This window comes from Eleutherodactylus coqui, chromosome 5 (genome assembly GCF_035609145.1).
Source record: "Eleutherodactylus coqui strain aEleCoq1 chromosome 5, aEleCoq1.hap1, whole genome shotgun sequence".
Taxonomy (NCBI): Eukaryota; Metazoa; Chordata; class Amphibia; order Anura; family Eleutherodactylidae; genus Eleutherodactylus; species Eleutherodactylus coqui.
Genome location: NC_089841.1, coordinates 33880641 through 33893639, shown reverse-complemented (window position 1 = coordinate 33893639; position 12999 = coordinate 33880641). Strand labels below are relative to the sequence as shown.

The 12999-nt window shown below is 43.3% G+C and overlaps 1 protein-coding gene across 1 annotated transcript in view; it reads left to right on the top strand.

The window, feature by feature from the left end:
• Positions 1 to 12999, top strand: part of LOC136628734 (zinc finger protein 850-like) — a 216778-nt gene that overhangs the window by 159831 nt on the left and 43948 nt on the right. The window contains exons 5-7 of the mRNA XM_066604835.1: positions 595 to 659; positions 4966 to 5068; positions 10263 to 11838. Coding sequence (XP_066460932.1) covers positions 595 to 659; positions 4966 to 5068; positions 10263 to 11838 — 1744 coding nt within the window. The remainder of the gene's footprint in view (positions 1 to 594; positions 660 to 4965; positions 5069 to 10262; positions 11839 to 12999) is intronic.

The following is a 12999-nucleotide window of genomic DNA, read 5'->3' as shown; positions in this document are numbered from 1 at the left end:
TGAGAGATTTTGATGATGTCACATTACATCATTCTTATCTATGCTAATAACAGATGATGTCACTGGGGAGATGATGGACTCTGGAAATAACTGTAATCATATTTATTAATGTCTCCCCATATACAGGATTACACGATAGTGAAGAAGACCTCTATTGATGGCTATTGGGCCCCTATGTGTGATGGATGGGGAAGACCCCTGAGCCCAATCACGTGGCCCCCACCTCACCCCCTGATATATGAGGACATCAATGTACAGAAGATTCTAGAACTCACGAACAAGATGATTGAGCTGCTGACTGGAGAGGTGATGCTGCAGGGAATGCTGGGACATTATACAGTAACAGCACTGGAGGCTTCTGGGTGATGACTGTATATTGTGTTGTCAGGTTCCTATAAGGAGTCAGGATGTCGCTGTCTATTTCTCCATGGAGGAGTGGGAGTATTTAGAAGGACACAAGGATCTGTACAAGGACGCCATGATGGAGACCCACCAGCCGCTCCCATCACCAGGTAATAGACAGGACTAAATACACGGGGACTTTATTATCTGTATGTAAAGAATGACTTCAGTGTCTGTCTGTGTTTCCTCCAGTTCCCTCCAGTGAGAGAAGCCCACCAGAGAGATGTCCCCGTCCTCTTCTTCCACAGGAACATCAGGTAGATGGAGATGTCCCTCTGATCTGTAGAAGGCTGTGAAGCTCTTGTCTTCAGTCTTATTAGATGTCTTCTACTTGTGTGATGAGGCCGGTGGAGATGGCAGGATTACCGCTGACCAGAGACATTACATGTTGTCTGGATCTTCTCCCAGTTTTCTGGCAGTGGAGACTGCTGGTGGGAATAAGGAGCCAGCAGGTTGGATTAATATCTGCTCCTTTATTTCCCCCGAGATAAACAGCAGATGTGTCTGGTAGACGCTGATCTCCTCCACTGAGACAACGTGCAGCGTGTCTAGGCATCTAATATCTATGTCCAGCTTCTAAACCTGCAACTATGTGGCTCAGATAACTGCTCCTGTCAGGTTATTTTGTGTTCTCCTGATTAATGATCTTTTCAGATCACATAAAACATTTCACATGACTTCTCCAACTGTCTTTTTAATCTTTAGCAATTAGCTGCCTTTAGACCGCTGTTTTGCTGAGAACTTTGCCACCAAATTTGTGTTTACTTCACCTCTTGCACTGCTCTGTGTGGTTTTGGAAGCCAGCTGGTTACAAAAGTTGAGTGGTTCTAACACCTGAGTAATAAAACCTTACTAGTAATTATTAGGAAATGATAGCACCAGTGTTTCTGGTAGTGCAATGTGCCACAAAGCTTTGCTATATGCACATCACACACAGCGGTGGTAGAAGGACATGTGACAGACACACACAGCTGTGATACATGCCATGCGACTGACAGACACAGCTCTGTTACATGACATGTGCGTCACTGACACAGCTTTGGTACATGACATGTGCATGGTACAAACACAGCTCTGCTACATTATATGCGCATGACAGACAGCTGTTCCACAGTACATGTGCATTTTACAAACATAGCTCTGCTACATGACACATTACACGCATAACACATTAGACAAACAGCCACTCGCAGCTCTACAAAATTCATGCTGACTGCAGACATGACACACACAGTCACTGGATACAGTGATGAGCCCCTTGTAATGTGATCCCTGACTCCACCCACACAGGTGATCACATGACGATGACATCATTACATGTCCTGGTAGTTTCTGTTGGCTTATCCAGTATACAGTACTACCAAACTCCCGAATGGCTCCTTCTATAGCAGTAACATCACTGCAGGTCCTTCAGCCCGCCAGATCTCTGTGTTGACAGTAGATCGGTGTCTTCTGTCAGGACTACTGATCTGTGGTGGCGGTAGGTTGATGTCTCCTGTCAGGACGACTGAGTTGTGCCTGACATAATAAGGGCTTAGTTGTATTCTCAGTGAGTTAGGACCTGCTTCGATGTCACCAGGGGGCGGAGCTATGACCTCATCAGGGGCAGAGCTATGTTGTCATCAGGGAGCCGAGCTATGAGACTCACTCACATACGTACACACATACTAAAGGTGGTAATTAGTAGCTTGATAGCTTTTACAGATGTTCACTCCTACCCCGAATGTCCCCCAGAGGTCTTATATAACATCATTGGGGACATAGATAGTAAAAAACATTCCATACATAAGTAGAACAATATTACAGAATAAAACAACAATATATACGTATATACAATATATACATAAGAAAGAAAATAGCACAAAGCCGACACCAACCAAAACCATTGCTGTATGCGCCCTGTAAACCAAAAGCATACATACTATATATATATATATATATATATATATATATCAAAATGTCTAAAACAAGTAGAGGAAACTGTTCCTATACATTATTTTAGCATAAATATAGAAAATTCAAAAAACAACTATAAATGTTTTAAAAAATCATTTTTTTTAGCATTTTACACCCAATAAAACTAAAAAAGGGGGGAAAAGTCAGTGAAAAAAGATATTTAAAAAATCACCCTATATGTTAAGGGGAAAAAAAAAATAATAATTTTTGGTAGTTAAAGGAAACAAAATAGGGCAGTAAAGCCGTCACCTGGGTAAAATCACTGTAAAATCCCTAAAAAGTGTCTGGTCCCTAGGGTACAAAACAGCCTGGTCCTTAAGGGGCTAAAACTCTTACAAGATTCAAATAATGAAAACACATAAACACCAAAAGATTTCACCCCAGTGACAAAGCTAGTATTTCAGTGAAAGTGATTTGTTTCCCATACTGATACTTCTTCCCAATGTAGTAAAAAATAAAGTTTCAGCAACATCACCAACCTTGAAAGTAGGCTGGAGACAAATGTTTTGCCGATGTAGGGGGATTGAGGCTGGGTGCCATCTGTCTGGAATCATTAGATAGATTGATCCACCAAATAAGCAGGAGTTATTGAACTCTATCTAATGATTCCAGACAGATGCCACCCAGCCTGAATCCCTCTACACAGGCAAAATGTGTCTCCAGCCTACCTTCATGGCTGGTGATGCTGCTGAAACTTTCCTTTTTTTTCTTTGCTGGTGTAGGGGAACAATTATCAGTATAGGAAACAAATCACTTTGTGGAGGTTTAGTGAATTGTGTTCCACTGAAATACTGGCTTTGTCACTAGGGTGAAATCTTTTGGAGTTTATTTTTATTATTTAAAGCTTGAAGTGGTTTTATATTTTTATTGATAAAAGTTATATTTTAATCAAGAGAAAAGAATCAACTAAGTGAAAAAAAATCTTATTTAAATATGATTTATAATTATATATTATATCAACGTACCCGACAATGAAGAAAGAGACATGAGATCCGCTTTCCCGTTTATTTGGAGGAAGGGTGGAATCAAATACTTAGGCGTCACGAGCACACCCGATGCAAAAGATCTATTTCAAGCAAACTACAAACCAGTTTTAACAAAGTTAGAGGAAGACTTAGATAGGTGGTGGTCAGTGCCCCTCTCCTGGTTTGGGAAGATCAGCTCTGTTAAAATGAATGTCCTACCCAGATTCTTATATATTCTCTAAACCGTCCCCATACGGGAGTGAGGGGGCACTCAATTACTAGGATCATCCCTGACGTTCTTTGAGACCCACTTCATTTACACCAAAACAACTAAGGGGAAAATCTCAGAGCTATACCAATTTATGAAAAAGTAGACCAAAAAATAGGACAGTTCTGGAAAGAAAGTGGGGCAGGGAGCTTGGCGTCTCGCTGCCCGAGGAGTCATGGAGGAAGACTTATATCCTTACACATAAAATTAATATCTCAAGTAAGCTTCAAGAACTGAATTATAAGATTCTAACAAGGTGGTAAAAGACACCAGTCAGGCTTGCCAGGATTTTTCCACAATACCCGAATGTCTGTTGGAGTTGTCTGACTGAGAAAGGTACCTTTATCCATATATGGTGGTCGTGCTCTTTGGTTTGCCCTCTTTGGTAGGAGGTCAGCGCCCTCTATTCATGGGTGAGTAAAGGGCACATCCGGTGGACACCGGAATTGGCATTATTGTCAATGTTCCCAGGCTCTTTAGCTCAGGCAAAGAAATCGTTGTTGCGATTCTTTATCCTGGCCGCTCGTCAGGTGATTCTTAGAAAATGGCAATCAACATCACCACCCACCAGGTTGATGTGGATAGAAGCACTTGACAATATTAGATACATGGAGGAACTTTGTGCCAGGGACGAGTTGAGACATAATGGGTACTTGTCAACATGGACTGCCTGGGTGTCTCTCAGGGATTCACCAGAAGTGTCAACATGGGTCTTAAATGGTCATATCCCTCTCCCACAAACTAATGCTATCTTACTGTAGACAACACTCTTGACTAATGGGTCATATAATCCCCCCCAGCCTTCCCTTCCCCATATCTTCCCTCTTCTCTAATCTGTCATCCCTCTCTTTTCTCTTTAACTTTTCACTTCACTTTCCTCTTCTTAACTATTAGGAGATAAGTAAGTGATACCAGCAGTAATGGTTCCTGACAATTTGACTAACATTGCACCGTCTTACTTTGTAAATGGTGTAATGTGCAAGAACGAGACACACTTGTGTGGAACATAGTTTGTTTATAACACCAAAATGCCATAAGGTGGTAGTTTGACAACATTTCTTGTCTTATTGTGATATCTGTACCCTTATAAATGTACAAAATAAAAATTATTTTGAACCATATAATCCCATATAAATCAAGACCTGCATTTCGTTCGGTGTTTCCATATTTTTGTTCACTCCCTGTCCATGTGTATGAGGTTCCTAAGGTGTCACTGAGCCATAATCTAATATTTATGTCCAGATTCTAGACCTGCAGCTATGTGGCTCAGATAACTATTCCTGTTAGGTCATTTTTGGTAATTGTAATGATTGACTATTTTCTCTAAACGACTTCTCCAACTGTCTGTTGACTTTTACAATATTTGTCTCACAGCTTTTGTATCAGGATGAAGATCTGACCGATATTAATACTACAGAGACAAATGTGAGGGGCGATCAGCGGTGTAAAGAGGGGATTCGTACAGGTAACCGCCCAGGTGAGTAGTAACCACTAAGTACAGCAGAGAAGAGTCACAGATTATCCTCAGTCAGCTGCTGCAGATAGTTATGTAGATTTATAAGCTCTGGGATCCGTCAGTTTCCGCTGGATGTTCCCCATTCAGCCAAAGTACAAACTAAATGTGGATGACATGTGATACCGTTATAGGTGATAACACAGGATGAGCGTCTATGATATGGGTGTAATTATGGGCACCACATTGTAATAATGACACCATTATCTTCTGTATTGTATCCATTATTTAGAGAGATAAATGTTTTGAAATAGAACATCTGAGTGTAAAATCCATCTGTAGTCCGGATATATAATATATCTATGTGAACGAGGCCGATTCCTGCATCGTTTGCTGTCAGTACTATTGAGAGAAGAGTATCCCCCCAATTTTAGAACTAAAGAACCATTAGCTCCTATTGGACTTCTAGACTCCAGATTGTGGAGACATAGACCCGGTTAGCAGAAGATTGAGGGATGAAAGGTTAGTGCTATGAGTGTCAGGAATGCTTCTCTCCAAGGACTGGAAGGAAGAAACCTGGATGCCGGATCATCATTATCATGTAACCAATCTCACTGCAAGCAGGAAAGATTAATATCATCTTAGGAAACGTCCACATGAGGGCTTGTTTTTTCATGGACATGTTATATTTTGTTGGCATTATTTAATATACAAGCAATATTATAAGTGTGGGGGGAATTACCTCCAAAAGGAGCTAAATTTAGTACTTGAAAATCTGCTCCAATGGGCTGGGCTGTGCCTGTAAGTTGCAAGCTGGAGACCCTTCTGAAAAAAGAGCCAAGCAGTGATGATGCTCCAACACTGCCCCCAAGAAATTATTGAGCGATGCTACTTTTCTTACTAGTGAAGGGGGTTTCTGGTCCGACACCCTTTGATGGCACGGTTGGTGATGCAATCAATTCCTTTCTTGCCCATAGGATCATGCTGTTGCACCACCACTGGAGATGAATGGTAGGATGGCACTTGTTCTCCTTGTGGTTGTAAGCAGTGATGTGGATAGATTACGCAATTTGTATTTAGAGTAGGAGGAGCCACATAATGGTGCCATTAGCTGTAATCTGGTGTATGATATGTGTTGTACACTAGAGGGCGAGTGCAATTTTGGTCTTACTGTAGTGGCTGCTGAACTAGGGGATAGGCCCTGAAGAGGCATAAAAAGCGAGGTCATGGAAACTGCAGTGATCCAGAGAACAGCCCAAGGAGTGGGCAAAAGGCATTTCTCACTCGAGTCATTGGGGGATACAGCAAAGGCCGTGGGATATAGCTACTGCCACTAGGAAGCAACACTAAGCAAACAAGTGTTAGCTCCACCCACTGCATATATATTCCCTTCTGCCGACACCAGGCTAATCAGTTTTTAGCTTAGTGTCATAGCAGGAGGACGATCTCGCCCGTAAGGGCTGACTGTTTCCCTTGGATGGGCCAGGGCTAACAAGTAGGCAGGCTCCCCCCATTAACCCAACCGAAGAGGGTGAACAGTTCAGAAGTTTTTCCATCTGTTGTCTGTTCGGCCCCCTCAGAAGAAAAGGAGGCACATCCAGGGTTCCTGCATGTGGCCCGCCAGCCATAGAGCCCCCTGTATTCTTCCTGGTGGTCTGCATCCCCCTCCCTGTGTGGGGTAGACGATGTTAGGGGGAAGGCTCTGCTGGAGCTAGGGAGCCGCCATCCTTTAGGAGCCTGAGAGTTGAGTATATCTCTCCCCTGCCCTACCCCCCTTTTCTGTTTAAAAAAAACCCAAAAAACCAAGGGCTTCATAGATGGGTTTTTGTTTTTTTTTAGTCGTACCTCCTAGTGTTAGGTTTTTTTCCCAGACCTGCGATTGGGTGCTCTAGAGTACATGGATGGCTCCATTACCCCAGAGAACCTCTCCTGCAGGGTTATCAGGAAAGGTGGCAGGTTTGAATCCCTAATGAGCTTCTTCTGGGGGATTACAGCTCAGAGTCTCCTAACGCTATGGCCAACATGGAGGTAGCGGGGGAAATCTACAAACCGTGAGTAGTCCACAAAAAGCTCATTGCTTATGTTTGGTATAATGGCACTCACCTGTTAATGCAGGATGAAACTCCATAGCCATGCCTGGAAAGTAGTTCACTGGAACCAAAGCTCATAGTACATTTTTGGTGATTAGTTCACTGGCTGTGTAGCCCCCTCCCTCCTTCCACCTTCCTCTCCCCCTCCCCTGCTGGAGGCTTTGCCTGCTTCTCCCTCCCCCCTCAGCAGCTGTTCCCAGGGTAATGCCCTCATTGAGAATAATTAAGGGAGGAGGTGTGGCTGCACTGGTCTATCAGGGGGTAGCGTGCCCCCTTCATATCTCTCTCTCCCCCTCCCTCACTCCCTCCCACATCTTGGCAGCTGTACTAAGGATCAATGGTAAAGTGCATTCCTGCGGTTGAGGCTGAATGGGCACGCTCCCTGTCTTTTGCGTTGTCTGACCTCACCCGGGTGTCTGGTACAATTCTGTATAGACTAGATCATGGGGCATTAGTCTCCCAGGATGCTTCCAGTAGGCATCATTTGGTCAGGGAGGGCCTGCTGCACGCCCATCCTCAGAAGCGAGGTAGGCCCTCCAGCTCACGGGTGTCCTCCCAGTCACCATCCTCCCCGGTGCCTGTGCGTTCTTTGGGTACGAAGGCACGATGGTTCTCTGGGGATGATATTAGTTCTAAAGGAGTGTTGTCAGATCCCGACGCAGAGGAGAAGCAGGTTCCTAATCTCTTTACTATGGTGAAAGGCCTAATAGTGGTGGTATGAGAAACTTTCTACCTCACTGAGCAGGAGCCAGCTGCGCCGGAGATGTCTTTCTCTTTTAGGCGTCCGAAGCGCCCCCTAAAGACTTTTCCTCCCCATAAGTAGTAAATACTTGCAAGCAGCATCAGGGTTAAATCCATGAAGAGTGTACAAGATTTCTTTAATAATCCACTTTTAATTCATTATGCATACACAGCTGTGGATTAAAAGTGGATTATTAAAGAAATCTTGTACACTCTTCGTGGATTTAACCCCTCATCTGATCAATCTTTGCATCTTTACCCAATTCCTGCTCTAGTGAGTATATACTCCTATGTAGAGTGCTGCAATACCTTTGTGAAATTTCTTCCCCATAAGGATTTTGACAAGGTTGTGTCTAAGGAATGGAAAGTTCCTAACAAACGTTTTTCCAAATTAGGTTATTTGGACATGATGTATTCTTTTTCACAAGGTCTAGTAGAGAAGTGGTCGTCTTCGCCGGTAGTCAATCTGCCTGTCTCCTGCTTGGCGAAGCACACAGTTCTGATCACGGCGAATGCTTCTTCTCTCAAGGACTCCCAAGATCGGAAGCTGGAGTCTTTGGCAAAGTCCGAGTTTGAGGCAGCAGGTTCAGTTCTCAGACCCTTATTTGCCTCGTCCTGGGTCAGTAAGACCATTACGGATAGGGCAAAGCAGTTGCATGGGGGAATCCTTGCTGGGGCTTCTCCAGGGGATCTGGTAGATATGTCGCAGCAGATTGAACAGTCCGGCAAGTTTCTCTGTGAAGCTTCATTGGATGCGACCAAGCTTGTGACACGAGCATCTGCTGCCTCTATGGTGACCCGCCGGATTCTGTGACTGAAGTCCTGGGATGCAGATGCTTCCTCCAAGGGGTCACTGACCAGCATTTCCTTTGCAGGTTCTCGCCTTTTCAGCGCCAGGCTGGATGAGCTCATCTCGGAAGCTAGAGGAGGAAAGAGTTTTCATCTGCTGCAGAGTCGCTCCAAGCAATTGACGGCCCCACAGCGTAGGCGGTTTTGTTCCTTTCGCCGGGCGAGCCCTCGTGGGTCAGAGGGCAGGAAGGCCCCTCAGGAGCAAAAGAATGGGCCATCGTTCAAGCCAAGGCCATCCTGGCGGTTAGGGCCTCAGTCCGCTAAGACCCCCAGGACCAAGTCCTCTGCATGAGGGGCAGCCCCCACCTGTATTTGACAGTTTGGGGGGGATGACCTTTCCAGTTTAGCGTAGTCGGGTCCAGAGAGGTCCGGTGTTCAAGCTGGTCGCGACCTGGGTACCCGGGGCACCCGCCCCCGGTAGTGGACCATACTATTGAGATAGGACAGGTCGGTGCTCTCTCTTGATTGGAAGATAAAGGTTCCACCGAGGATGCAGCGCTCTCTCCAATGGTGGCTGTACTCTCCATGCATTCAGCGGGGCAAGTTGTTCCTGCCCCTGCCAGTTTAATGAACTAGAGGGGTACACTGCAGAGCCTAGTGGCGCAGGGGACCTGGTCCAGGCTGGAGTCCAGCCTCCAAAGTTACCATCTCACGCTGGATTTGCATGGTGGTGGTTGAAGCCTACCGGGCTAAGAGTAAGACACCACCATTTCGGGTGTTGGCACACTCTGCCAGGGGGGTAGGGGCCTCATGTGTGGTCTGCCATGGTGCCTCCGCTTCGCAAGTGTGTGGGGTGGATGCTTAGTCATTCCGACACACTTTTTTCTTCGCTAGGTCGGAGGGTTTTACAGACTGCTATAAACTGACCACATGCATTTATGATTTTCCTTTTTCCCCTCGGTGATTGCTTTGGAACATCCCATGGTCGTTGCTGTGTCCCCCAATGACACGAGCAAGAAAAGAGGATTTTTTTACTCACCGTAAAATCTTTTTCCTATCTCGTTATTGAGGGACACAGCACCCACCCCTTGTTTTATATGACACCGTTTTTTTTGTCCTGACCAGGACCCTGGTTCTGTAAGTTGCACATAGTTTTCGTTACAGTTACAACCTTTGTGTCATATTGTTAACTATTGTTGTCTTTCCATTCCCGCATGGCTACTCCTACTGCTTGCATACAAATGGATGAGCCTGGTGTTGGCAGGAAGGAATATAGCTAGTGGGCAGAGCTAACACTTGTTTGCTTAGTGTCGCCTCCTAGTGGTAGTAGCTGTATCCCACGTTCTGCGCTGTCTCCCCAAAGACCCAATAAGAAAGAGATTTTACTTTAAGTAAAAAATCCTCTTTTTCCTCCCACCTTGAGCATCATGATCTACTGGTCCTGAGTCTGAGTCTGTTATTAGATTGTGATCTATTTGCATATTACTTTCTAATTGCATTTTGCAATGCAACTTGTAATTTATGTACAATTGCTCTAAAATATCAATATAATTTTTAATTATGTTCAATAATAGTAAAATCAGCTTTATTCTTGTCAGATAACGGTACTGGGAGATCAGAGGGGAGTCTGATATCTGCAGATTTTGATGCAGATGATAGTAGACAAGATACATTTGGAGAACCTACCATTATCCCAGATATCCCCTCAGCCCTTCACAGCAAAGATCCATCACCTGATCCTCTTATGCTGGTTCCATCTTCTGATCCATCACATTCTGATGAGGGGAAGAAAAGTCACGGAAGACTAGAACATCAAAGAGCTCACAGAGAGAAGCCGTATTTATGTTCAGAATGTGGGAAATATTTTGCTTGGAAATCAGATGTTATTAGACATCAGAGAACTCACACAGGAGAGAAGCCATTTTCATGCTCAGAATGTAAGAAGTGTTTTAGTGTGAAATCTTATCTTATTGTACATCAGAGAACTCACACAGGAGAGAAGCCATTCTCATGTCCAGAATGTGTGAAATGTTTTACTCAGAAATCAGATCTTAATAAACATCAGAGAACTCACACAGGGGAGAAGCCATTTTCATGTTCAGAATGTGGGAAGTGTTATTTAAATAAAGCAAGTCTTGTAAAACATCAGAGAAGTCACACAGGGGAGAAGCTATTTTCATGTCAAGAATGTGAGAAATGTTTTACTCAGAAATCAGATATTATTACACATCAGAGAACTCACACAGGGGAGAAGCCATTTTCATGTTCAGAATGTGGGAAGTGTTTTTCAAATAAAACAAGTTGTGTTAGACATCAGAGAAGTCATACAGGAGAGAAGCCATTTTCATGTCCAGAGTGTGAGAAATGTTTTACTCAGAAATCAGAGCTTATTGCACATCAGAGAACTCACACAGGAGAGAAGCCATATTCATGTTCAGAATGTGGGAAGTGTTTTTCAGATAAAAGAAATCTTTTTAGACATCAGGGAACTCACACAGAAGAGAAGGCATTTTCATGTTCAGAATGTGGGAAGTGTTTTAATCTGATATCACAGCTTGTTGCACATCAGAGAATTCACACAGGAGAGAAGCCGTTTTCATGTTCAGAATGTGGGAAGTGGTTTAATGTTAAATCACAGCTTGTTGCACATCAAAGAGCTCACACAGGAGAGAAGCCATTTTCATGTTCAGAATGCGGGAAGTGGTTTAATGTTAAATCACAGCTTGCTACACATCAGCGAATTCACACAGGAGAGAAGCCATATTCATGTTCAGAATGTGGGAAGTGGTTTAATGTTAAATCACAGCTTGCTACACATCAGAGAACTCACACAGGAGAGAAACCATATTCATGTTCAGAATGTGGGAAGTGTTTTTCAGAAAAAGGCAATCTTTTTGGACATCAGAGAATTCACACAGGAGAGAAGGCATTTTCATGTTCAGATTGTGGGAAGTGTTTTACTCAGAAATCACACCTTGTTGCACATCAAAGAGCTCACACAGGAGAGAAGCCATTTTCATGTTCAGAATGTGGGAAGTGGTTTAATGTTAAATCACAGCTTGCTACACACCAGAGAATTCACACAGGAGAGAAACCATTTTCATGTTCAGAATGTGTTAAATGTTTTACTCAGAAATCACACTCTCTTAAACATCTAAAAACTCACACAGACAAGTAACAATTTTTCTTATTTAACACCCATAACTAACAAATAGTACAAGAAAAAAAATACAAAAAGGTGACTTCATGTGCATAATTTTTCTTAAAAAAAGCCACAGCACAAATTGACTTTTTCTGGGTGTTTTGTTTTGTGATTTTTTTTTCTTTTCTTTCAATAAAAACTGCAATTCTTGGATGTTACATAAATGTCATTAAGGAGTTATTAAATGTGCTGTAAACAATGGCTTTTTTTGCATTTGCAGATGGATGTAGATTTGGAACTTCTTATTGTGGAATTTCTCTGATGGCTTCTTTATTAGGGCGGCTTCTCACAACTGTATTTGCATGCATAAAATTTTCACGCACAATACACAGAGAAAAACAACATGTTGATTTTTGTGCGCATTTGCACACCAAAGATCCCATAGAAATCTATAGGAGGTGCACAAATGCGCACCTAATACTCGTGCAATTGCTCAATATGCTGCCAGATGCTAGTTGACAGCCATTAGTGAAATGTAAAACTCTGTACAAATAATGGTATTCCGTTTGTTGTCTTTTCTGGATTCGTTTTTACATTTTTGGGTTCCATGTTTTTCTTTTGCGGTGTGTTTTTTTCATGCAGTGTGCGCTTGATATGTTTTATTTTAAGACCTAATCCTGTAAGCTTCTATGATGTAGAGGTGTTATAAATGTGTGAGTAACAATAAGTCACCACAAAAAAAAATCGCTTGCATAAAACCATGGGCCTGCATCACCTGAGCGGATGCGTGTTTGCGCTGTGTTTCTGCTGAATGAGTATTTACTGTATATTTTGTACGTGCAAGTTGTACGCAATTCCGTGCCCCAAAAAATAGACCGATGCTTTCCGCCATTAAAATGGCCAATTAGTTTAATGAGTTCAAGACGTGTTCTCATCGAGTAAGTGCTCATTCACCCGAGCAATATTCGTACACTAGTTTTATGCAATTCATGAATTTATTAATGGGTGGGTGCTGCCTCTGATTTGCTGAGCGCAGGGACCAATCAGAGGCAGCTCTAAGCTGTCATTTATTAGCTGAGAGCTGCCTCTGATTGGTCACAGTGCTCAGCCAATCAGAGGCAGCCCATTCAGCAGGCGGGGATTTTAAATCCCCACTTGCTGAATACTACTGAGAGCAGTGCTGGACGCGGCTG